The sequence below is a fragment of the Mixophyes fleayi genome, chromosome 7 (assembly GCF_038048845.1).
Source record: "Mixophyes fleayi isolate aMixFle1 chromosome 7, aMixFle1.hap1, whole genome shotgun sequence".
Taxonomy (NCBI): domain Eukaryota; kingdom Metazoa; phylum Chordata; class Amphibia; order Anura; family Limnodynastidae; genus Mixophyes; species Mixophyes fleayi.
The window spans coordinates 129479103-129506817 of NC_134408.1; the positions used below are offsets into that span (position 1 = coordinate 129479103).

Genomic DNA, 27715 nt, shown 5'->3' on the forward strand with positions numbered 1-27715 from the left:
AGCGTTGCCGACTATCATATGTGGATCTCACCCATTAATTTATTTCAACTTTCATTTTGTTTTTCTAAAATACTTCTCGCTCACCCATTAATTATGTATTATATACCTCATAACACCTGGGGGTAAATGTATCAATGACTGGATTCTTCAACTCCGGCGAGATCGGCGTCTTCAGCGCTTAAATTTAAAGCGGCGCTGCCTTGTAAAGGGGAAGTTTCCCTTTACAAGGCAGCGCCGCTTTAAATTTAAGCGCTGAAGACGCCGATCTCGCCGGAGTTGAAGAATCCGGTCATTGATACATTTACCCCCTGATGCGGACATCTGACACTGACGCTTTGTCAGGACAGACAGACTTATTTAGAAAACATAAAAAAAAGTGCCTACTTGTCTGCCAAGAGCATTTCAGGGTGCATGCCCTCTTCCATATCTTTGGAAACAGCCCAGTAAAATCAATCTTTGCATAGATTTGCAGATTTACGGGTACTTTTTAGCTCTGCAGATGCCACCGTTGGTGCAAAAATCCAGACAATTCCCTAAAAATTGGGTGCATTTGCCAGCACAGAGAAGGAAATTGCATAATCACTAGGGAGGAGAACATTTTGCACTTTTTTAAAATTACCTTTCCAGCCTCGTCTGACTGGGAGCTGTAATTAAGAAATCTGTGAAAGTGGACAAATTTAGGTCAAACATTTTTATTATAATAATAGAAATGCTTTTCCTCGATTTACTGCTATTTGTAAATATGTGATTTGTAAACAGACAATGGAAATTAAAAACATCACTGTTGAGTTCTACTATCACTTTACTATCTAATATCACAACACCTTCAATATGTATTGTTATTCCAACTTGTCACAAAATAAATAACAATTTAGGAATCTTATTTCAACAATATCAGCAGTATGCAAAAAAAATCAATACAACGCATAGGTCACTGAATAAATATATCCCACTTTGAAATTAGTCACTGTCTAATTACACTAAAGTCTGCTGCACACTATCTTGACAAATCAATCACAGTAGACTTTTAGTGCAGTTATACACATGCAACATGGATTAATCCAACTTGATCAGGTTAGATGTTTTAGAAGACATTACTGTAGACTAGGGTCACTTTACCATAGACAGAACCCCTGGGGGTAAATTGTAATCCGCAGGTTAAAGCAAAATTGCAGCTGGACACATGAAGCCAATTATATTGACGCATACGTGACTCCTGAGCTCAGTATAAAAAACAGAAATTCTGCACAATACACGATTTCCAGTGTAAGGAACAAAATCTTCACTTAATAATCTGTCTAATGGAATAAGAAGATATCTCCCAGAAATTGTAGAGTTAAACAACTTGCAATGCTCCCCAGCAACCATTTTAGGCAGTTTCATGATAGGATCAAACTTGTTGTGATGCAATATAAACAAACTCTTGTGACAAATTACTTTTCTCTGATGTCCCTAGCACTCTGTGACAGCTTGCAGGTAAACTTAAAACACAACAGATTTGGCTGAAGTAAACTGTTCCTTCAGACAGCACCATAACCTCTCAATAGCAATATTACAATCCCAGTTAGAGGTTTCATTAAGACAGCTTGATGTCTCTATTGTTTCACTTTAATAACTTGAACATAGCAAAGCAAAATAAACCATACTTCATTTGAGTCCTGCTGACATCTGAGGGCTGTGGCAATCTGGGTCTTTTCCTTTACTCCAAAGATGCTTCCTTCTGGGGTGGCTTTTTAATCTGAAACTTTAGCTGCAAACATCCCTCAGGAGAAACTGTCAGTCAACAGCATTCAATGGCTCTTTGTGGGTAGATCCTCCATGAACCCAGACAGCAGTCACAACATACCTCACAGCAACCAGCAACCATCCACTAGCCTCTAGAAGTTTGTTTTTGGCTCCTCCCCTTACCCCTCCCCAATAATCTGCTGGCACCTTTTAGTACATTCTGGTGACATAATGCCAGTTTTTATGCAGTCTTATTGCAACTTGTTGCAGTGTCTAACTGTCTCTGCATGCTTCTAGCGAAGTCTGGGGCTCTAGTGTGCAGCCTGTGGCTATAGTTTGGAGTTTGTCCACCCCAAAATGGCTGGCGCAATTTGCAGTGAACTTCCCCAGAGGCACCAACTATCTGTTATTTAACAAACCAGAGGTGGTGTTGTAGCCATCTATGTTAAGGAAAAGTATATGATCGCTACCTTCAGAAGTTTAGATATCTACATTAATCACCCACTATGTCATAGGATGTTAACTACCTATCATCTAATATAAGTACTGGGACAATGGCTGTCAAATGCTTCCCTTCCACTTAAATCACTCTTATTGACTCACTGTACTTATTAATGACCCTTCTCATATCATTAAAAAATCCTACAAAACATACACTAATTAAGAAACACTAATTCTATTAGGAAAACCCATATACTTTCTCCATGCTGAGATAGTTTCTGACAATGTTTGTGACCATTGCTTTGTTGTTTGCCTAAGAGCAGCCCCTAAATCAGGCCTGGCCAACCTGTGGCTCTCCAGTTGTCTTAAAACTACAAGACCCAACATGCTTTGCCAGTAGATCGCCAAATGAAAGCTGGCAGGGCATGCTGGGACTTGTAGTTTCATAACACCTGGAGATCCACAGGCTGCCTGCCCTAAACCAACAGCCTCAGCAAAGTTCTTTACCATAAGATTAAAATGAATATTTGAACAGTGAGAGCCTTTCTGCTTTTGCATACCTGTTATCTAGCCATATAAGTAGAAAAAAACATATGCCTCTTCCCACAAAATTGTATGCAGCTCCCTTAACATATTTGCCAAAGAAAGCGGATGTGTTACAGTAGACATAAAGGTAGCATTAATAAAAAGAGAGAGAGGCTCTGGAATCTAGGATGCAGATCTCACAGAGCCAAAGATTGGGTTCTATTCAATACAGACAGAAATCACTGTACAAAACTACTTTAGGAAAAGTCCAACTTTTATTGTTCTGAACATGATGCTGCTTCTAGTTACCCTTCCGAGTTCTGGTCCATAATAACAAATATATAAATACCACAGGGAACACTCAAAAAATATATCTGACAACGTAATCCAATCTACCATTCACCCATCCAACTCTAACTCTTCTGGTGTAGTCTTGTCATTCTCTCCTGCTTCACTAAAACAGGTTGAAGATGTTCTGTAGGAGGAGATAAGGAAAAGTCCTGGTCGCTGACCCCTTAGAACCATACTTCATAAAGATTTCCTTTCATGTCTTGGCAGTAACTATTGTGCATCTATTTAACGTTACGTGTCCCTTTCTTTAGGGATCCTCACCAAATTGTGAAACACCACACACACATCTTATTCCGTTATTAATTCCAGAGACCCCTGCAAGCTAATCAATCACACAACCATTCTTCTAGTAGTATCAAAACTTCTGGAAAAAATTAAATCTTTCATAAAAAATACCAACTTGCTAAACCCAATGCAAACTGGGCTCAGAACTGGATATAGTACACTAGTTAAAAGCCCATCAAAATGATGGAAAAAATAAATAAGAGTAAGATCATATTGGACCCTTTTTTTGGCAATGGTTAATGTGGAATCAACTACTGGTGCAAAAAAAAAAAAAAGAACTTAAGACAATTCCTAGTTCACAAATATCTCTTTATATACCACATTTTTTGTGTAAATCTTTTCAAAGTCTTTTACCACTTTCCCCTGTTCCACGTCACCAATAATTTTGATTTCCACGTTGGCAGATCGCTGTACTCTGGATATTTCCACATAAGGTAGACCGTGACAAATAATTTATTTGTACTTTTTTATAAAATACCATTTTAAAGCACTTGCAGCAAACAAAAGAGTCATTTGCAAACATTTTACCAAATTTGTTTGTGTGTTTTGTGTGTGTATTTATAAAGGTGAGGAGCAGCGTTAACCTTTTATATTTATAGATTGGTGGCCCTAGCTAAGATGACAAATGACTGGCAGCTTGAGCTAAGACCTAAGTAACGTGTTTGACATTGTTGACCACAGACGTATTCTTTCTTCATTAAAAGCTAGTGGTATAGATTCTGCTTCCACAACTACCTTTTTATAGGCGCCAACACTCTTAAATCTGTGAAAAATAAAATAGCACAGGCATTGAAGCTCAGGCCACCCTATATGTTATTTACATCAACATAACAGACTGAAACTGTCTGCTCTACCATCCATCACCACCCTGGAATTTGTGCAGAAACTCAAATACTTGGGGTCTAGACTTCAGACTTTTCCTTTGTAGATAACCCAGAGAATCTGTTTAAAAAAAAGAGAGGCATAGACTAGGGCTGTGATATCGAGTTGATTTTAAATATGCCACATTTGCGCATAAAGATGCATCTGCATAGTCACATTTGCATGTCTATATTTTGAGTTGCACGCGTGATATATGCAGTGTTATATCTAGCACATAGATGCACCCAGAGCAGAAAAATATACTTAAATTAAAATATATTACAGAAGTCTGCAACTTTTTCCAATGGTCCTAGCTTAGTTACATTCCCCTTTCACATCATCCCTAGCCTACCCTTTTTTCTTCTTCTATCAGTATATAACTTGTCCCTGAGCTACCTACTTGGCCATCACCCCAAATCTCTCCCTCCCTTATTCTTTTATACTTTAAGTCCTTCATTCCTAGTATTATCCTAGATCCGAATCCACCTTTTTCCCATGTGCTGTCCACTTTTCCTGACATTGTCTCATATTTGATATGCTTGGATCTTTTTTTTAAAATTGCCTATGTATGTCTCCTTATTTGTAGCTTCTGCTTCATATAACTCCCAGTCTGTCTGTGAGGTGTAGTGTAGGCACTTTCTTTACACCATACTAAAGACACCAACCTTTGGATATCCTCATACTCCCCACTCAAACTTAACTCAGTCTTCTTCCCAGTGGACTGTGGGTAGTTATTTGGACAGGTGTCCTTGCATATGCAAGTTTAATAAAGTGTGTGTGTGTGTGTGTGTGTGTGTGGATTTGACACAGACATACTAGCACAATAACAGTTGACAAATGACTGGATGGCATTGTCTTATCTTTGTGATAAATTAAAGAATCACTTTTATGCATCTTCCTACACAGTTTAGTCACTCTGCCTTGCTCTCCGGCTTCAGCATTATCTGGGTTTCTAATGTCACCCTGTTCTAACTTCATTACAGGGTGTCTCTTCCACCTCTATCATTATACACTATTTCTCACTCTGTACTCTCGGGCGGACACTTAGGGCTAGATTTACTAAGCTGCGGGTTTGAAAAAGTGGGGATGTTGCCTATAGCAACCAATCAGATTCTAGCTGTCATTTTGTAGAAGGTACTAAATAAATGACAGCTAGAATCTGATTGGTTGCTATAGGCAAAATCCCCACTTTTTCAAACCCGCAGCTTAGTAAATCTAGCCCTCAGTCTCTTACACATTCTGCTGTAGGAATGCCTCACTGGCAGTTCAGGCTGCAACACCTGGCTTGGTGTAGATCCAATCTCTCACCTGTCTCAGTTTGGGGCATCTGTGCACAAACAGTTCCTCAATGTCACAAAATGTCATTTGTGCTGTGGGACTATATAGACCATAAGTAATTATGGATGTGGACGTTCACAGAAGTATGGCAGCACTTAGCTGTATGCACTGAGCAACTTGTCTTGAATTTTCTGATTTACCATGACTGTTCTTACATTTAGGAAAGGCAAGAAACATATAACATGTAATAATATTTTTGGATGTAGTTCCCAATTTTAGCACACCAACTGATTAAATAAGGGTATATTTTCTTGTGATCAATAACTTAAAAAAAAGAGGAGCAAAATGTTTAACTTTTTCGTGAATGGAATTTCTAGGATTAGAAATGCAGACAATGTGCACTAATTAGTTTCATATTGAGCCCAAATGCTAAAATGATATTTATGGGTAGATTGATTACACCTTTCAAAAAGGAAAAGTGGAGGTGTTGCTCATAGCAACCAATCAGATTCTAGTTATTTTCCAGAATGTACTAGATAAATGACAGTGGCAATTTGATTAGTTGCTCTGGGAATTCCCGTAGTGGAGAAAGAAGAAGTATGGCACAATTTATAAGGCATAACACATTTATAGTAGCACACTTTAGAATATTTGATAATGACACATGAAATTAATACACTGCTTTGACTGTCATGATTTATTAAATACATAATTGAGGCTTTAAAATGCAACATTTCATGAAAAAATGTAAAATGTTCTAATAGTGAAAGTGATGGACCAAACAGGCATGACATTGCAGTGATGTTGTTTTTTTTGTGTTTTTTTCATTATAGTCCTGTCATACTTGCCTTCTCTCCCGGAATTTCTAGGAGGCTTCCGAATTTCGGGGAGTCCTTCTGGAGTCCTGGGAGAGCAGTCATTCTCCCAGAAGTGATGGAGGCGGGGCTTAATTATTCAATTTTGCGTCATCAAGCCCCACCCCCTGCTGTGAATTCCGTGAATGTTATTATTTCTTAGCAGGGGGTGGGGCTACGGTGACTCAATGATGTCACCACGCCCCCTATTGCCCCCTGTCACATGACCTCTGCTCCAGGATCTCCCAGAGCAGAAGTTTAAAAAGTTGGCAAATATGTCCTATGTATCTGGGCCTCTGGTTAGCAAATAGCCTCTGAGATTATATTCAGGGAGGCAGTTACACCAATGTATGCACTACCTGGGCAAACAGTGAATATAATTAGATGTGTTTGACATCAGATCTGAGCAGCAGTCAGAAACTAGAACAGTTTTCAAACTTAGGGGTCTATAAAAGCCATTTCTTTTACGGCGTTTCCCTATTTGTGAAAGCCCCTGAGCCGGAGAATGCCGTCGCTGGTCGTAGCCTTCACCTCTCTCCTCCTATAGCTTCTGCCATCCCAGGATGGAGATAGCCGAGTGTACTGTAAGGGAAAAAAAATAATTATTAGTAAAATAAAGCATTAATTCTTCTTTATTTCTTTTACTAAAGTTTTTTTCATGCTCTGTTATTTTAAATATACTTTATTATAATTTTTTTAGTGAATCTAGAACTGGAAGCCCAAGACTGAATGCAGTCAATTTACAATTAATACAACGTGGAAGATGCAATTTGTTTGTTATTTATTATTAGTAGTAACACTTATATAGCGCTATCAAACTCTACACTTTACAATTAAAATTATTATATAAATAATAATAATAATTTAAATAATATATATTTATATCTATCCATCTATAGATAGATAGATATATCTATGTCTATATCTATGTATATATATATATATATAGATAGATATATGTATGTATAGGTATATGTATCATCATCATCATTTATTTATATAGCGCCACTAATTCCGCAGCGCTGTACAGAGAACTCACTCACATCAGTCCCTGCCCCATTGGAGCTTACAGTCTAAATTTCCTAACACATACACACACACAGAGAGGGAGAGACTAGGGTCAATTTGATAGCAGCCAATTAATCTACTTGTATGTTTTTGGAGCATATGCATGTATATGTATGTATAGATGTATGTATCTATAATATAAAAGCCTAGTGGCGTGTGTTAGTCTGTGTGTGTGTGTGTGAAAAAAAACACACCAAGCTGCAGCGCCACCTGCTGGGCGGAGTTATACACTGACCTACTAAATTCTTAGTGTGTGTAGAAAAAAAAACTCAGAAAGGGCTGAAATTTGGTATACTAAGATGTTTTTAACTTGTTAATTTAATTTGTTAATTGTTAAAAGTGTTTATAAAGATTTTAAAAATATATATATATTTCTTGAAGGAGAAGTGACAGTTGGGAGTGGTTGGTGGTTGCCGGGGGTGACAGTGGGGAGTGGTTGGTGGTTGCCGGGGGTGACAGAGCTAGAGGAGTGTGATACTCAGGAACACTGAGAGAGATCCCTGTGTCTGGATAGTCATCTGGATAGATGTGGCGATAAAGATGAAGGATGAGGTGATGGAGAAAAATGATGAGGTGGTAACACGTGGACAAAACCACGTTAAAAAAGGGCGCTTGCGTCGGGAAGTAACGCTCTTCCCCTGAGGAGGCCTGGGCTATGGCCCAAATGCATGACAAGAACCTTTTTAACACCTTAAGTAGCTTGATTTGACTAGAATGCATGAGCATCATGCACGGGTTAACTTGTGTATATATATATATATATATATATATATAAACTTGGATTGTGATGCCATTATAAATGTATATGTAAAGTTCTATAAATGTAAAGTGAAATACAGTTGTTTTGTCATTAGTCCACTAACACTGTACTATAGGGACTTATTTAATTACACGGTGCACCTGGCATTGATGGGCTGAAACTAGTCTTACTAATGAAAGTTATCATCTGATTGGTTGCTGTGGGTCACAGCACATGTTCTATGTGCACTTAGATACATCAATGCTTATCCTTGCATAGTACACAGCTTTTATATAACCGATTATATTCTTTAATTTATCCTGTGGAAGACACAAAGCAAAACAGCTTGCCTGCATTCAAGGGTGTAGTAGCACCATCCCCCCCTCTAATTATTCATAGTGTATGAAAAATAAAGATAATAACTTCTAGTCTACCGTCCCAGTGGTCACATTTAGAGATGCCGGGTCCCGTACATTACCATCCACCAAGGCGATCCCTTATATAATTGCACCTTGTTTTTTTCAGTTGGAATAATTGCATCTGTAATTCTGTAAACTGAAACATAAATATAATTGAGTCTTTTTTCATGCCAAGTGCAATATAAAGACCTATGTATTTATTTATTTTTTTGCAGCACCTTCATGTGTAAGAGGCTGATTGGTAACTAGTGCAGGATGAGAAGATGGAACAGCCACTACTACCCCCACCAGGACCTGACAGCCTTCGCCTCTTCACCAGAGAATCTCTTGCTGTTATCGAGAAGCGTTTTGCAGAAGAAAAAGCCAAGAAACCAGCAAAGGACCGCAGAGATGATGATGATGAAAATGGACCCAAGCCAAATTCGGACTTGGAAGCCGGCAAATCCTTGCCTTTTATATATGGAGACCTACCATCTGGAATGGCCACGGAACCAATGGAGGACCTTGACCCCTATTACAGCAACAATAGGGTAAGTGTATTTGTGGTTATTACTGCTTCACCATTATACTGTAAAATTATCATAGAAAAATAGAAGGAATACTCATGTCCCAGCTATAAAGATAGAATTACCATACATAACCCAAACAAATGAGGAATGTAATCCTCACGTGAGCAATGGTAGACAGAGACATTTAAATCACTGGTTAAATATCTGTTGTGGCAGAATTTCCATGCAGAACTGCTGGTTCAGATATGTAGAGCCATATCCAACTTGCGTTCAGCTGTTTTCATCTTATTGGATCTCATCCGATCATGTTATAAACAGTGGCTCATGCCGTATCGGATATGTAGAGCCATATCCAACTTGTGTTCAGCTGTTTTCATCTTATTGGATCTCATCTGGTCATGTTATAAACAGTGGCTCATGCCGTATCAGATATGTAGAGCCCTATCCAACTTGCGTTCAGCTGTTTTCATCTTATTGGATCTCATCCAGTCATGTTATAAACAGTGGCTCATGCCGTATCGGATATGTAGAGCCATATAGGACTTGTGTTCAGGTGTTTTCATCTTATTGGATCTCTTCCAGTCATGTTATAAACAGTGGCTCATGCCGTATCGGATAAGTAGAGCCATATAGGACTTGTGTTCAGGTGTTTTCATCTTATTGGATCTCATCCGGTCATGTTATAAACAGTGGCTCCTGCCGTATCGGATAAGTAGAGCCATATAGGACTTGTGTTCAGGTGTTTTCATCTTATTGGATCTCATCCGGTCATGTTATAAACAGTGGCTCCTGCCGTATCGGATAAGTAGAGCCATATAGGACTTGTGTTCAGGTGTTTTCATCTTATTGGATCTCATCCGGTCATGTTATAAACAGTGGCTCATGCCATATCAGATATGTAGAGCCATATCCAACTTGTGTTCAGCTGTTTTCATCTTATTGGATCTCATCCGATCATGTTATAAACAGTGGCTCATGCCGTATCGGATATGTAGAGCCATATCCAACTTGTGTTCAGCTGTTTTCATCTTATTGGATCTCATCCGGTCATGTTATAAACAGTGGCTCATGCCGTATCAGATATGTAGAGCCATATCCAACTTGCGTTCAGCTGTTTTCATCTTATTGGATCTCATCCGATCATGTTATAAACAGTGGCTCATGCCGTATCGGATATGTAGAGCCATATAGGACTTGTGTTCAGGTGTTTTCATCTTATTGGATCTCTTCCAGTCATGTTATAAACAGTGGCTCCTGCCGTATCGGATATGTAGAGCCATATAGGACTTGTGTTCAGGTGTTTTCATCTTATTGGAGCTCATCCGGTCATGTTATAAACAGTGGCTCCTGCCGTATCGGATATTTAGAGCCATATACAACTTGTGTTCAGCTGTTTCCATCTTATTGGATCTCATCCGATCATGTTATAAACAGTGGCCCCTTCCGTATCAGATATGTAAAGCCATATCAAACTTGTGTTCAGGTGTTTTCATCTTATTGGATCTCATCCAGTCATGTTATAAACAGTGGCTCCTGCCGTATCGGATATGTAGAGCCATATACAACTTGTGTTCAGCTGCTTTTCATCGTATTGGATCTCATCTGGTCATGTTATAAACAATGGCTCCTGTCGTATCGGATATGTAGAGCCAATATCGAACTTGTGTTCAGCTGTTTTCATATTATTGGATCTCATCTGGTCAAGTTATAAACAGTGGCTCCTGCCGTATGGGATATGTAGAGCCAATATCGAACTTGCATTCAGCTGCTTTTCATCTTATTGGATCTCTTCCAGTCATGTTATAAACAATGGCTCCTGCAGTATCGGGCTCGTAGTGACCACATACAGAGAAACCACTATAGGGTATTTCCAGACCATCTTTTCCCAGTTAACCATAATGTTCCCACTCCTTGCTATTGCTGCAATGCTTCTTGTTCAGGCAATAACAATTGAGAGACGTTGCAAAGTAGACAGTGGTTTGTTTCTCTGACTGGTCAGAGTTGCGGCACATACACAAAGCTGTTTGAACATTTCCTTCTCCCAATTGTCAATGGCTGGACCATACTACAGCAGCACTCATGTGGTGGTGTGTTCTCTAAACTCGCATAATTTCTTGGCATGTGACTATGAACATCTTGCTAATTGGGGGGAGGGAGAAAGGTAGGGAGGGTGTATTGAGGGTGAAGGTTTTTTTTAAGTTTAAATAATAATTTTAGTTGGAGTCTCTCTTTAAGGTTAGGCTGACACCGGGGCTATAAGAATCCAAAAGAGCACCCCATCTCAAACACTCTGTGGTTTAATATTAGCTGGTATGGCGGCATATTTCTAGAAGTTGAAAAATATTAAATGGCCCAAGAGACTAAACACTTGGGAATTAGATTAATCAATTATTTGATCTTGGAATACATGGAGATTTCAGAATAGCATGTTCCTCTATACAAGTTTTCACTGCAAGATGCACCTCACTTGGCTCATCAAATCCCACCGGATAGGCAGATTGTTATCATACTTTTTGCAATGAAGTCAATGTTTACTAGCCTTGACATCTGCATTGCGGAGCCTCTCAGAGAAAATTGCCATTAAATTAATTTAATCTGTAAAGATAAAAATCAGGGGCGTACCTAAGCCAATATTGTGTGTAAGCACAAATCCAAAATTCAGGAACAAACCGATGCACCAGCCCTTGTTGATTGTTAATTGTTGATTTTACTATCAAGTCCCGGTTGCTTAGTAACATTAAACATGTGGGGCCTGATTCATTAATGAAAGTAAGGTAGAACAGGTGTAAGTTTTTCTCCTGGACAAACCATGTTACAATACAAGGGGTGCAAACTAGTTTTTTGGTTTTTTTTGCACATAAGTTAAATACTGTCTGTTTCTTCATGTAGCACACAAATACTTGATAGCTTTATTTTTAGACTGGAATTTAAATTTAAAGTTGATCTAAGACATTCCCTACCCTAACTAAAAATCTGTCCCCACATTTTAAATTTACCTTACCCTCCAATGTAACATGGCTTTGTCAAGTTGCAAAGTTACTCTTTTTTTCTTTCTTTTCCTTAATGAATCAGGCCCGAGATGTAAGAGTCTATGACCATAACAGTTACACAAGTGCATACTTACTGTTTAGTAAAGTTTGTGGAGGCTGTAAAGCTACTCAGAATCAAATGATGAAGTCAACTATGAAGCAATACAAGTGTTCAGATCACTGTCTATCATTATAGCGTGCATTTGAGAAGTGTAGATTGTTTTATATCATTGTCAATCACAATAATATTTAATTTTAACTTTTTGTGAAAATAATAATGAGTAAGCGATATGAAAGTGGCGCTAGTAAAAAAAAAAGGGACAAAAAGTACAGAAGGAAATACTCAAGCGTTTAAAGCCAATCATGTCATATGTACAGCAGGCAGGAACAGCCCTACATAATCCCTCAGATACAGAACATTCGTGTTTACAAACAGAAGAAAATCAAGTAGACTACACTGAGCAGTCTGAGTCTGAAGAACAACCAGTTTATATAAGAACCCGGCCTCCCAAGAACTTCAAGGAGACTTGTTGTCAGTTACTACCACTACAAGTACAGAAATGTCTGGAGAAAGTGACAATGAAATGACAGGGTCTACAAAAGAATTAACACAAGGTGCTGAAGGAACATTCCACGAGATAGTTATACCTAAAGAAGAAGTTCAAACTCCTTACCGTCTCAATTACTTAGAGAACAAAGCAAATGATCTCAGCGAATGCCCTAGCATGGCAGACACAAAAATACCAAATGTTCATGCCATTAATGGTTTCACAGTCAGGTTTATGGACCACATTGAGTTACGAGGAAATATCATTCTGGGTTGAGAAAGATCCATTGGATTGTTAGCACTGGGATGGACCTGTTACCAAGGGATGGACCTTTTACCAATTTGAAGTGAACATACAAAACTCAAGTCCAGTTCTGCAAAAGAATTTATTCCATTCCACCAAAGTATATGGAGAATCCTACCCCCGAGAACGGCTAGTGTGTTCTACAAAAGAAAAAGTGCACCTCACTTGGCACCCCTTAGCCCAGGGGCCTCCATTCCCTTAATCCGGCACTGACTGTACTGGCGAAAGATCAATTTCTAGACTAAAAAGGAATAGTCTGCGGTCAACAATGTCCCAAGATCGGTTGTCTGATCTAAGCATTCTCTGAATGGAAAAAAATAAACTGATTGTAATGATATAATTGATAAGGTTGCATCAAGAAAAAAGCTTGAAAGAGACTTGTCTGACTTTGTATATAGTGTAATGTTATAGCATAGCTATGATTTCCCTATGAATGTTCTCTGTGAATGCCTCCATTAATTCCATACATTTGTAAACTTATTAAAGTTTATAAACAATTTTTTGTATCAGTGCTAACAGTAGATAAAGAAGAGAACTAGGGGCCTGATTCATTAAGGATCTTAACTTAAGAAACTTCTTATTTCAGTCTCCTGGACAAAACCATGTTACAATGCAAGGGGTGCAAATTAGTGTTCTATTTTGCACATAAGTTAAATACTGACTATTTTTTCATGTAGCACACAAATATCAACTTTAAATTTCAGTGTACAAATAAGCTATCAAGTATTTGTGTGCTACATGAAAAAACAGTCAGTAATTAACTTATGTGCAAAACAGAATACTAAGTTGCACCCCTTGCTTTGTAACATGGTTTTGTCCAGGAGGCTTAAATAAGAAGTTCCTTAAGTTAAGATCCTTAATGAATCAGGCCCTAGGTTTTGTTTCACATGATCGGATACTATTAAGTTTGGGCCTCCCAAGGTCTCGTTGTCAAGGGCCTCCAGTTGCTTTAATACTGCACTGGATCCGGCCATTGGCTAATCGGTCCGAGCAGCATGAATACTTCTCACATAACTGAGGACTGTTATAAGGTCAGAAGGTGACCACACACATAGGCCAATTTATTTATTCCTATTGATTTCAATCAGAATATTATCGGACAATGCAGTCATTGTGGGACTGCACAGTCTTTAATATCAGGACAATTTACATCAGATAGACATACTTGCCTACCTTTGCTATCTCGCTTCTAGGAGGTATGTCATCAAGGTAGAAAAGAGAGAAGGTGGGCAGGAATTAATGACATGACTTGACTCATTATGTGCAGTCACATCATTAAGCCCCATCCACCTCAGTAAAGTGGCAAGGGTGTAATTACATAATACATGTCATCAACCTCTGGGAGTTGGTGTTTACTGAGGGGGACGAGGGCTTGGTGATGCAATCTATGTCCACACCCACCTTGCGGAAAATAAGCACTTTGCTCCTTCCCTCAATGCCACATGGAACTTGTGTCTTCACACAAACTTGCTGTTAATGAGCAGAGACCATACTTGCTACTCTCATGGAATTTCTGGGAGACTCCTGAATTTCAGGGAAGGTCTCCGGACTCCCAGGAGAGCAGGTTGCCCTCCCAGATGCTGCCTACTTCCCTAGTGAAGTGGGCGGGGTAGACTTGATGAAGCCATTCACTGCTGAGTGATGACATAAATCATGGCATTGCACAAGGGCCATGAGGACTAAAATTGTGTTATCTCGCCGTCGCACTTGCTTCTTGTACCTAAGCTCCTGGATCTAAGAAATAGGCAAGTATGACTCCTGTACTTGTGAGTGCATTATGCAGACATAATAAAATAAATGTATGGGGCATAGAAAATGAATAAGAATAAGAAAATATATATCTAAGAATATCAAATAAGAAAGTACTTGAAATGGGAGGAGTTTCAAGTATATAATTTTGTAACTACAAAAAAAACAGAATGCTATTTTTAATTATGGGCTTTTGGTTTTTTGGTGATGCATCCTTTTTAATAAACTCAATTCTGTATATTTTGTAAATTCCCCGTATAACTTGTTTATTTGGTTAGATACACTTGTTAGCAGAGTGTATCTAAGAATATCTTTGTGCCATGTATTTCAACGTTTTGAGCATTTGATGCACTGGTGGGATTTGGTTGAATGCAGAGGACTAAATATCACCATCCATTTGAAGAAAGAAGATTTACAAACGGTTAGAGCGCATCTAACTGACAAGTTTCTGACGATAAATCCACTTTTTTTATTTTAATATATAATTTATCTTTGGATGCTTACTTTAGGTCTGATTTGTGATGGGTTATTCAGGTGTTCTACTTGCACTATTTTATTAAATAAGCTTTTTTGTCTTCTGTTTGTCTATATATTATTAATGTGATTTTATTTGCCTTTTTAAGTATTGTCATATTCCAAAACACTTGTACAAAGCTTAGTTGGTGGTATCTTCAAAATGTGTTTTGTCTATATTGTTTGGGAGTCTTTAGACAGAGATCTGCAACGAGTGGACTTGTAGCTCAGTTTGTGGTTGAAAAAGGTGGTAGAAAAAGTAGAATGTTCAGAAGATGCATTTCTATAACTAATTTCTGTGCTGTGCCTTTTCCTGGCTACTCAGTATGCTACTGCTCTTCAAAGCTACCCATGTCTTAATAACTTTGGGCTCGATTTAAAGTTGATATAAGTGCTTTTGCCTGATGTAAAGATGTGTCTTGATACAAAATCAAAGCACTGTACATATGCACAAATTGCGTCGCTATTTATAGCTGTACATATCTTGCACTTGCAGCCCATTGCACTTGCAGAGGCAGATCAGTGGCTTTAAATTGCAGTGCAGCAATAGAGTGCGGTTGGAAGTTAAACCCTTGAAATACTTTAGCTAAAAGACACACGTTTTGCACGTATGTAAACCAGGAACAAGTTTGGGAGTTGACGATGATGATTGACGCTTCTTTGCCCTAGACTCATCTATAAGTTAGATTTATGTGTGTAACACAAAATAAAGATGTGAAAATGTAAGTGTGTAGACACATCTTCACGTTCACCTCTAAATCAGGTCCTATATATGCAAGTTAATTTGCTTAAACTGACCGAAAGTGTTCTCTTTTAATTAGCTGCCTTGTTTATGATATTAATTAATGGATGAGTTGCTGGAACACTGGGTTATTGTGGGAAATCCATTCTAGAAAATAAATAATGAAATACCCATTCATTTTTAAGCCATCTTATTAACAAATTGCCATTTAATGCTAATGATGTATCATGCTAAAACGTCTTATGTTATTCAAGGAATTATCCATTCATGCAGAATGCCACCCTGGAAGAACTCTCTCCTTGTCATGTCAGAACTCCCCTAGGTCCTCCACTGTTGCACCCACATTTTTCAATCCTTCACACTTCAAGGATATATTCATAGAGAACACATACATTCAATATTGTCAAGTCCAGATGGCAGGGCAACGTCTGACTGTCCCACAGTTGGCACATTTGCCTCAACTTGCACAAAGTTGGGATGTATATCCCCACACACCATTGTGTGTGGGTGCCACATGTAGCAGATGCAGGTACCTCCAGTGTGTGCACAAATTGAAGGGTGTTTTTAGGGAAAGGGGGCTGGGGGAGCCTAGCACTTCGGAAGCATGACCACGACCATTATGAGTTCACCATGCACCCTAATGTTATGCAGTCAAAGAGGAGGTATTTCTGTGTTTTGCGTTAGAAGATTCAAATGTTTGGGAGGTATGATGTGATGACTATTCAGCAGTGGTATAAAAGTATAGATGTTATCATTATCTTCATCTTATTTATATACCACCACAAAATCTGCAGTGCTACACAATCAATAAAAAATACAGATAAGCAAGGGCACGAGACACAACAGAATCAGTAAAAATCAATACAAAAGACAAATCAACTACATAAGAAGACACAATTAGAACAATGAAAACATTACAGAGAGGATGATGAGGTAGAGAGGGCCTCTCTTGTGAGAGTTAACATTAAAAAGATTAAGGAAGTAAACAGAGATGATAGAGTTGAGGGGAATCAAGATCCGGTAGGCAGATCAAGAGGAGGAGGGAGCTGTTATGGTTGAGCCGGGTAACAAATGGAGATAATAGGGGTGGAGGAAAAGGAGTGGAAAATTTATGGTGGCAGCTCCAGGGAAAAGACTCCAAGACACTTTGGACTGCCTGGTCATTCCTAGAGTGGGAACTCTTCCTCTATCATCTTATTTATTATGTGCATTAATGTAAGTGTGATACTTTATTTTTAGTATTATTATTATTATTATTATTATTATTATTATTATTATTATTGTTGTTGCTGTTATTATTATTGACCTTTACTGACAAGGTGAAACATGATGTCTGCAGCGGCTTACAGAGGGCAAACAGCAAGACAGTACATGGTATAACAGTACAATACAGTAAACAAATAACTCTACAACTCCCAACACAGCTACTGTGGTGCAAGAGGTATATTCAGCGCAGGCGCAACTAACATGTTCAGGGCTTCAGTTAGAGGTACAATGACAATGGAGGAGTGAAGTCAATGGGCAGAGAGCCCAAAAAGGAAGTACAGAGTAGCTGGTGATAAATAGTTATAGGTACTGAGAACAGGAGGGATGAGGGCCTTTCTCACTAGAGCTTACAATCTAAAGGGAAAGGGACAGACAAATAGTTGACACTTCAGGCTGAGCCAGTGTAAGGGGATCTGAGGGCTAGAAGCAAGAGTGAGAAAGATGGTGGATGAAAGAGGGTGCGGTATACTACATGGTATAATGGTTAAATGGAGGATTGGTAGGCTTTTCTAAATAGGTAGATTTACAATGACTGTTTCAAGCTATACAGGCTAGGGGATAGTCTGATAGAACGAGGGAAATCGTTCCAGTGGTGGGGGCAACACAGGAGAAATCTTGGATAAGGGAGTGAGATGTGGATACCAGAGGGGAGGAAAGGAGACCATCATTAGCTGACCGTAGAAAGCGGGAGTATGTATGGACTTGAGGTTGGAGATGTAACGAGCATTCGAGTTGGAGAGGGCCTTTAATGTGTGAATGAGGAGCTTGAAGAGGATTCTGTAGGGGAAGGGGAGCCAGTGTAAGATTTGTCAGAGAGCAGCTGGAGAGGAAGATAACTCTAGCTGCACCATTAAATAGATCAAAGAGGAGTGAGATGGGAATGGGGTTGACCAGCAAGGAGAGAGTTGCAGTAGTCAATAGGAGAAATGATCAGTGAGTGGATAAAAGTATTGGTGGCATCCTGGGAGAGGAAGGGTCTGATATGGGTAATTTTGCAAAGCTGGAAGCAACTGGATTGGGCAAGAGATTGAATGTGATGGGTGAAGGAGAGGGAGGAGTGAAGGATGAAACCCAGGCAGCGGAGTTGGGGAACAGAGGAGATAGTTGTGTTGTCAACAGTGAAAAAGAGGTCGGAAGGGTAGAAGATCCTTGATTAAGGGAAGACAATGGAGTTCTGGTTTAGCCATGTTAAGTTTGATAAAGCTTAAGGACATCCAGGATATAATGGAGAGGTAACCGGACAAGAGACGAGAGGTTGAGTTGAGTGTTGTCGGCATAAAGGTGGTACTGGAGGCCGAAGGAACTAACAAGTTCACTCAGGGAGGAGGTGTACAGAGGAAAAGGCAGAGGGCCAAGGACAGAACCCTGTGGAACTGCTACGGGAAGGATGGATGGGGATTAAATGTTCATTCCTTGGTTACTAATTATAAGAATTACCGTCATTTTATTGAATCCATTCTTTGGTGTATTATGATAATTCCATTAAACATTTTCCATAACTCAAGAAAAGTACCTTTGCAGTCCTTACTATTTGAGAAACCAATAAGTGAGTGGAAGCAATTTCCAACCTTTGGCTTTTTTTGGTGGTTACATAATGACAGCTCATTTTTATATCACTCTTAAAATGTTACCTGTCTGGGTATCCACAGTTTTGCAGTAGGCAGGGATAGAACAACTACCAGGCAATCAATGGGAATAATCACAGCCACCTAGAGTATTTCATTAGATGAGTGCACTCACCTTGTGGGAGGCAGGGACATGTTAGTGAGGGCATGGCTGTATGGAACAGGGCTGTGTCATGATATGATAGTAATAGAGGAATGTATGAAACTACATATTGTGAACTATATAGTGAAAGGAACAGGGTCTCCCAGCAGCAGAGTAGGGATTGAGGCTTATGTCAAATTGATGCTGTAAGATTGTGGTGTCTAACACCCCTCTATATGAAATGCTCACACATTCATCTTGTAACTAGTTGAACTTGTAATCACCAACTTCTCAGAGCAAGGAAATTGTAAGCAAAGAGCCAGGACCTGAAATGTCCAACTTCCTGGACTCTGAAATTAGCACAGAGCCTGTAATCACCAACTGCCTAGAGCCAGGATCTAGCACAGGGTCTGTAATCACCAACGGCCTAGAGCCAGGATCTAGCACAATCTGTAATCACCAACGGCCCAGAGCCAGGATCTAGCGCAGTCTGTAATCACCAACGGCCCAGAGCCAGGATCTAGCACAGTCTGTAATCACCAACTGCCTAGAGCCAGGATCTAGCACAGGGTCTGTAATCACCAACGGCCTAGAGCCAGGATCTAGCACAGGGTCTGTAATCACCAACGGCCCAGAGTCAGGATCTAGCACAGTCTGTAATCACCAACGGCCCAGAGCCAGGATCTAGCACAGTCTGTAATCACCAACGGCCTAGAGCCAGGATCTAGCACAATCTGTAATCACCAACGGCCCAGAGTCAGGATCTAGCACAGTCTGTAATCACCAACGGCCCAGAGCCAGGATCTAGCACACGGCCTGAATCCATAAACATGTATCCTCTTAAACAGCTACATTTGTTATTACTCTACCTTATATATCAATGAACGCCCCACACCTTTTAGATTGTAAGCTCTTGTCATTGTATGTTTGTGTCATAATCCACTCAATGTGCTGCATAGTGTGCTGGCGCTTAATAAATAAAATGTAATTTATACAATATAAATTCTTACTTACTCCACCTTTTACGTTTTGGTTATAAAAGTTAGTGTTTAGCGTAACGCATTCTGTATGATCTGTTGTTATATTACGTAACAGTCAAAAAGTAGTAAGAAAGGCAGATAATGTGTAGCTTCTGAATATATTTAACTTTTTTACGGAAAAAAACACAGCTTTACATATTCATGTAGCTGTAGACAAAATAATCACTGCAGTGTATTACAGAGCAAAATTATAGTTATTATAGCTCCTGTACATTCTCATTTTTCGTTTGTGTTTTTCTTTTTCTAATTTCCTTTTCTAATGTGTTCATAACACGATATCTGTCAGTGACACCTCAGGCACTGCAGTGATTAGCAGGTACGGTTGGATTCGTGTTGCCATAGGCTGCTGTGAAAAAAATAGTGATTGTGTGCTGTGTACAAATGAAGATCAGTTCTTTTGTACACGATTAATCGCACGATTGAGCACATAGCACATGGTGTGTGGATCAGACAAGACGACCCCAAAACCATGCCACACTGCAATAGGTTTACTTTTTAGCAGGCAGAGTTATTATGGCACAGTCGCTGAGAGCAAGGATCACTCAGTTGTACCATTTGTACAAAATAAATTGCCTTCCATCTGTATGCACAAAGCCCCCCGCTCCGTGCTTTGTAATTGATAATTGGAGTCAGGCACAGAAAAACAAGTAACATGGGAAATGTACAATTAACACAAAGCCTTTTTTCTGCTATCGATCCGTTCTGTGTGGTGCCTCCTAAAACTGTCTTCCGATGGAAAATATGCTGCATAGATAATTTGGTTGATTTATTAATGCCCTCTGTTGCCACAGAGAATGGCTGCTAAGTGGTTTTGGGCAGCAAAATAGTTTTGTGGACAGTTTAGCAGAGCCTACTGGGGGAAGGGTAAAACAAGTAATTGTGTGTGGGATATAATAGTATAATCAGCCACTTACTGTCTTCTATTCTCCTATTCTGCATTGTTGCAGGGGCGCACGAGAGCTGCGGCCGCGCATGCGCAGAAGCTCCGTTTCGGCAGCACTGACGCTTCTTTGACAGCGCTGCAGCTGCTATATAGTACAATGCCGCTATGTAGGGGCACTTCTTTAGCGGAGGGGAGGGGTTTCTGGAGACCCAGAACCCCCCTGCGTGTGCCCCTGTGTTGATACCCGTAGCCAAGGGCCTATGGTGTCTAATTATCCCAGCACTAGGTTTACAATTTTTAGTGATACATTCTTACCAGTGTTTTCGTTCCCGCTTCCACTACGCTCTACAAAATACCTGGAGAATTGTGGCTGGGAGCAGGCATGCTGTCAAAGTGTGTCAGGGAAGCTGATTGGACAAACATTCATGGCTTTTCTGTTCATTTACCAATGTGCAAAATTAAACAAAAAGTCCAGTTCAAATCAAGGGTTCTGATGTCAAACACCTACTCTCATGCAAATGCTCAATTGTTTTTACAGATAAAGATACGGATTTGCAGGCCAAGACGGCTGTATTTGCAAAGGAGCAAAAGTTTGTTGTCTCTGATGGGTGGAGTTGGGTGGATTGGGGGAAATCTCTGCTGAGTTTGGATTATGCACCTACTTTTGCACCCACAGCCAAAAAGTAACATTTGGTTTTGTGGAACTAGATTATTTAAATGGGATAAAGGCCTGCTATTTTTGCAGTCCGTAAATGAGCCTTACTGATTATAAACCCACCTTGATATTCATTTTTACATTAGCTGCAGCAGTACAAGTGGGGAAATTGGGGGTGCGCCTTGTGGCTCAAAGCTGGCCCACAAAAACCACCATCATGATATAAAATATACATTTTATTTGCACATGTTATTATCAGATTTATTTACACAAACTTGTTTTGTGGCCGGTGTATTTTTTCAGTGTCTGCCGTATTCTTACTTACAAAATGTTTGGTGAAATTTCTTTTGCGGAGTGAGGTTACTGAAAAGTAATAAATTAAGTAAATAATTTTAAGGATGTCCATTTCCTCCTCTCAAAAGGACCTGAATTTTGCACTTCTTCGGGACACATACTATACTTTTAAAGTTACTTATTTTGTGTCCCCATGTCGCACTTCCACAGAAAAGCGCATTTTCATGTGTACTGGGCATACAATCCAAAAAACAAGACCTCAATGGGATTGAGGTCAGGGCATTGACTGGCCCACTCCATGACATTGATTCCACTTCAATATGACATTTGTTGAATGCTTTGGGTCATTGTCTTCCTGGAATATAAATCTTCTCCCGAGTCCTATGTCTCTGGCAGACTCCAGCAGGTTTTCCTCCAGGATTTGTCTATGTTTTTCTCCATCCATTCTGTCTCTAAAGCTGTACTACCTCCTTAGATGGTGATGCGCCTTTAATATATGTTTTTATCCAGTGAATTGAGGCAGAAAAGTTAATGACAATTTGAAAATCATCTTTCTACCAAATGGTGGACCTGAAGTTTCTAATAAAAAAAAAGTGTTTGTAATTACCTTCTAAGCAGCATATTTACTAAACTGCGAGTTTGAAAAAGTGGAGATGTTGCCTATAGCAACCAATCAGATTCTAGCTGTCGTTTTGTAGAATGTACTAAATAAATGGTAGCTACTAGGATCTGATTGGTTGCTATAGGCAACATCTCCACTTTCTCAAACCCCCAGTTTAGTAAATATACCTCTAAGTGTTTAATTTGGTAATAGAATAACTCATGTAGATGTTTAGTATGTGTAAGCTGTTTCTTGTTAATCCATTTTTTTTCGTATGTAAGATTGTTCTTCCAAGCTGATCTACAAAATACACCAGCTACAAAATATGTAAATATATTGAAACTCTAAGGTTTAATTTACTGTTTACTAAGAGAAAATTGCTTTGTCATCTTCTAATTATGGATGTATTACCACTGATGTAACCCTAGTGTATGAGGTGGTGGATTAAGACCCCATAGGGCCCCAAGTAAGAAACTGATTTGGGACCCACCTCCAGCTGTTCCTGCCAAAATACCAGTTCTTCTAAAGCAGACCAGTATAATGCAACCCTTTGCCCTTCAGCCTGTACATGGCCTCTGTTGTATGCACTTCATTGGAAAGTATGGCCGCCTGCCCAAAATTTAGAGGGCGGCATCAGAGTTGGACTAGGGAGGCTCTGCTCCCTCCTCCCCACCCCCCCTGTCCCCTTAAATTCAGACTCTAAATGGGTAATCCGACTCTGGTTCTTGAAGACTGTAAATGTTTTCCTGAGTGCATGAGTGTATTCTGGAAAATAAGTATACTATATTTCTGGCTCAGCACTCACAATGGAAGCATAATGATAAAACTTTGATACATCCTCAGAGGATAGTCTCCTCCATTACACAGAATTGCTCAATGCATTATATACATTGCAGTTTCAGACCTTTGGCTTTTAAGCTTTTAGTGTGGAATGGCTCCTACTGAAACAGATTTTGTATATGTTTCCTTTTAGAAAAATTATACATGTTATGTTGTTATATTTGTCATATTCTTGTGTTTTTACTAACTAATTTTTGTTTTCTTTCCTTCTAGACCTTTATAGTATTGAATAGAGGGAAGACACTCTTCCGCTTCAGTGCCACGTCTGCCTTGTACATTTTAACTCCTTTCAATCCTATTAGAAAAATATCAATAAAGATTTTGGTACATTCATATCCTTTTCTGCTAATTAGTTAGTCCATGGATTCCAGCATAAAAACTTAAGGCAATAATCAACTGTGTACACCCATGACATTCTTTCAGAATGTGGCTTATGCTTCAAGTGGAAGAGCAAGGTTGCAAGGCCTTGATAAGTGCCGTTTATTGCTCATTTTATGTATTTAAATATATGGGTGTATTTAGTAACACTGTGTACCTCAAACTTTGCTATTTCTGTTTTTGCTTTGTATGTTTTTATTCATTAAAATGTTTGTCTCACTCTCAGAATCTCCCACACTTTGGCTCATGAAAGGATTAGCGATATTGAATCAATAATTCTATTTCTGGTGAATGGATTAATAAATATTTTGTTACTGGTACAAACAGAAACATAGAAAAAAAGTTTTAAGGTTAAAGTTGTTTAGAATACACTTTAAATTTATTGTTGAAAAGTGACAATTTGGTTTCAAAAATGAAATTTTCATTGGACAATTTTGTTCTGATTTACAAAATCCTTGTGAAATTAATTGCACTCAGTCGTTACCAAATTTGGCTTTTCTTATCTCTACAGTATGATAGTGCTGCACAAGCATTTCCATAAAGAGAGTCACACTTCTACTATAATTATGTGTTTGTAAGCTAAGTACTGTTCACAACGTGGGTCACCACTTGAACAGTTTGGATCTGGGGATATCCAGGGGGTGGTGAGTCATATTTGTTGTAATCCTAGCAAGTCGACTCCATCCCTCTCCTAAGATCCCATTTACACAGGCTGATGCTTTGATGATTGATTTCCATTGTAACTACCAGTCACCTCCTTATAAATATATATACACCGGGACTCTGCTGCCTTCACTCATCTCCTCACTGGTACGGAGAGCGTTGAAGCCTCTCTCCTATTCCATAGTTATCCGAGTATTTTTTTTAAATGGATCTGGTATAGGAGCCATGTGTCCAAAGAGTACCATCAGCAGGGGCTGGCTGGTCTGGGGGGCAGGGGGCTAACTTGGACTACCTTACGCTACATGCACTTTTTTTCTTTTAAAATAGGCTGCTGGGTCGAGTCCTGCCCTCCGGGCTAAAATTTGACAGGGGGGTAGGAGGGGGGCGTGGTGACATTGCCGCGTCACCATAGCCCCGCCCCCACTACAAAATGCTGAAATTCACGGCATTGAATAGCGGGGGTGGGGCTTAATTACGCGATCGGTGAATGTGGGAGCTTTGCCTACTCTTCTGGGAGTCCTCCCTAAAATTTTGGAGCCTCCTGGGAATTCCGGGAGAGTAGGCAAGTATGAGATATGGGGCATAGCTCAATGTGTTATAGTTTTTAATTATGTGAATTAGTGGGTCTGGCGGTCTCCAATTAGACAGTTTTGACACATTTTATCTTCTTACTACAAAGTACTACTAACAAACTAACAAAATAATTTTGGGATTTTACATATTGTTTAATTGGTCAACATAAAATACTAATACCAGCTCTTCCCGATTGTTGTTTGCAGTTCCTAGTCGCTGAAATGGCCCATGGGAAATCTTATAAAGATTACTTTCATTGATTTTTTTAATCTTTACATTAATATATATTACATGTAAAAACTACATTTATTTAGGATAGACATTTATGTAAGCAATAATTATTTAATATAACTATGAAGCAGGTACCTAAATTTTTAGGCACAAATTAATGTGCAGTTTTTCAGTTGCCAACATTTTACAATGGCCTAGGACTGCAGTGGATGTGTGGGTAATTCTGCAGACTGTAATTTATAATATATGTGTCTATATTTGCATAAAATGTTTTCTCCCAAGGTCAACAAATATTACGGGATGCAAATTTATCTCCTTCCTGTTGTTGGTCAAGGTACATGACATAAATATACAAAACGTGTTTGAAGAAGACATTCGAATGTAAATCACTTGCAGGATGAGACTATGCCTGCTAGCTTTGATATTTAATTTGATAACAAAGTAATAGTTTTATTTATTTGCTATCTGAAGAAGAACACCAGCTCAGATATTCTTTAACAGATAACCTCCCATTTCCTCTCAAGTGGTAAGACTGTGGGGATCTCATTTCTAGACAGCAGTTTTCCAATCTACTCTGTCCAGCCAGCAGTGGTAAGGGTCCCTTCCCTTGGAAAAGATTATATTGATACACCAGATGTTGAAGTTTGTCAATAATGCTTATTGGATGGCTGCTGTGGTTTGGCAGAATCCGTCCAACCAGCATTATTGACACACTGCAATGAGCAGTGTATATATGTGAACTTTTGTGGGGTGTTCTAAAAAAAGGGACTGTTACCAGTGGCGATTACCTCATGAGCTGTGGGGGTAACAGATATGATACTCCCGTGGCTTTTCCACTTGGGAAGAGGAGGGTTAATCCTTACATCCATTGCACTTAAAGGATAATCATCTAACGAATAAAAAAAGACAGCACCTCCCTTGCAACCAAAATGATTTTGTAATTTATTTTTTAAAGAACACATGTTGTCCTATATCAGAGAGTGATTCATAACAATCACAAATATATATATGTATATACCGTATATGTAAAAGTTCCCATACCTTAATGGGACATACAATGCTTAGTATTCTGTTTTCATGTCATTCTATTTTCATTTGCTATGCAGCTGAATGCATGCTTTTCTTTTATATTCTCATATTGTATTGTATGTATATAAGTATGTGGGGCTTATTTAATAGGAAAAAGCTCTTGATTTGGCAAAAACTCCAGGGTTTTTCCCTATTTAACAAAGCTCCTAGGCCAGTGAAAGCTATTGTCGGATATTTGCGGGAGTAGCCTTCATCCTTAGCACGTTTAATATATATGCTGAGGACTTGTTCTTAGCACTCAAGGGGTTAATAGAAGTAACCAGGCATAATAGCCAGAGCATTAAATAAATCTTGCTCTACATATTTTAATTTATTAATACATGTTAGCACTGTAAAATGAAATAGCCATCCACAGACCTCAGTCTAAGGGTACGTTCACATGGGTGGCCAATTTTACATAGTCAGAACATGTTCTTAAAGACTATTAAGTTTGCTTTAAGGCAAAAAGTCAGAAAAAATTGTAAGTGAGTGAATACACATTCTGGTAGCAGTACCGTTTAGTAAAATATGATGGTGTTTTATGTGACCGGTTATTTAGTACATAGTACACTATGATGCAGGGAGGCTTTAAGAAGACGCTGCAAACTCTGCTAAAAGTGAAAACAAAGTATAAGGTTTTGTCTATGATTTTGACAGGTCTTGTTTTTCAATGCCCGTGTATACGAGCCCTAAGACAGCTGCATTGGCTGCTATGCTTTTCCAAGTACCTAATTTTCTGCAAAGCATCTCAATGACTGCCCATACACAGACAGTTCTGGTCATTTAACAACCAAATATGTATTTGGCCACACCAATGACCAGAATGCAAATTACATGACACCACTTTCATGCCAGACCATGACCACGTTCACGCACTGATGAGAGTTTTTGGCCAACTTGATTTTCTTTTATGACCAATCAAGTTCAATCTGAATGATGCAGCACGTTCGTGTGGCCCCATTACATTACTAATTAGATAATTGTAACCTTTTAGGCTATGCTCCATTTACACAGAAGAGGCAGATCTGTTAAAACCACACCCAAAATCCCTAATGCCACACCCCTACAATGCAAATTAATACTTTGATTTTAGCAGAAATTAAGGATGTTCTGCTATTGGACTCCTGGGGAGTATGACACTTTGATATGTCTGACAAATTTGGTTAAATGTTCATGCACCAAGATCTGTCACTGTGGAAAAGCTTTAGACACATGATTATAGGCGCTAGCTTTTTAAAATGTTTGGGAGTGCTCAAGTTATCCCCCCCCCCCCCCCACATTACTGAATATTGTCATGCATAGACATGTGGCAGCACAAATATTGGGAGTGCTCACACACCCATATAGCTTGTGCCTATACCTAGAATTATTCTTTTTTTTTATTCAGTAAGATAAGTGTTGCAAAACAAGCTAAGGCTCAATCTAGACTATGATGCAATTTTACTGTTACTTGTGAAACATGTAGACATGAGCTCCTGTATGACCATTGTGCATCTCATACTGTGCCCTGATGTCACTGATGAAATTTACTAAAACTGATATACAGAGAGAGAGATAGTGACCTGGGGCCTGATTCA

At 39.1% G+C, this 27715-nt stretch overlaps 1 protein-coding gene across 1 annotated transcript in view; it reads left to right on the top strand.

Moving 5' to 3' along the window:
* LOC142098170 (sodium channel protein type 2 subunit alpha-like) overlaps window positions 1–27715 on the top strand; it is a 134925-nt gene that overhangs the window by 16015 nt on the left and 91195 nt on the right. The window contains exons 2-3 of the mRNA XM_075180735.1: window positions 8762–9076; window positions 23439–23557. Of these exons, the coding sequence (XP_075036836.1) occupies window positions 8810–9076; window positions 23439–23557 (386 nt within the window). The 5' untranslated portion in view covers window positions 8762–8809. The remainder of the gene's footprint in view (window positions 1–8761; window positions 9077–23438; window positions 23558–27715) is intronic.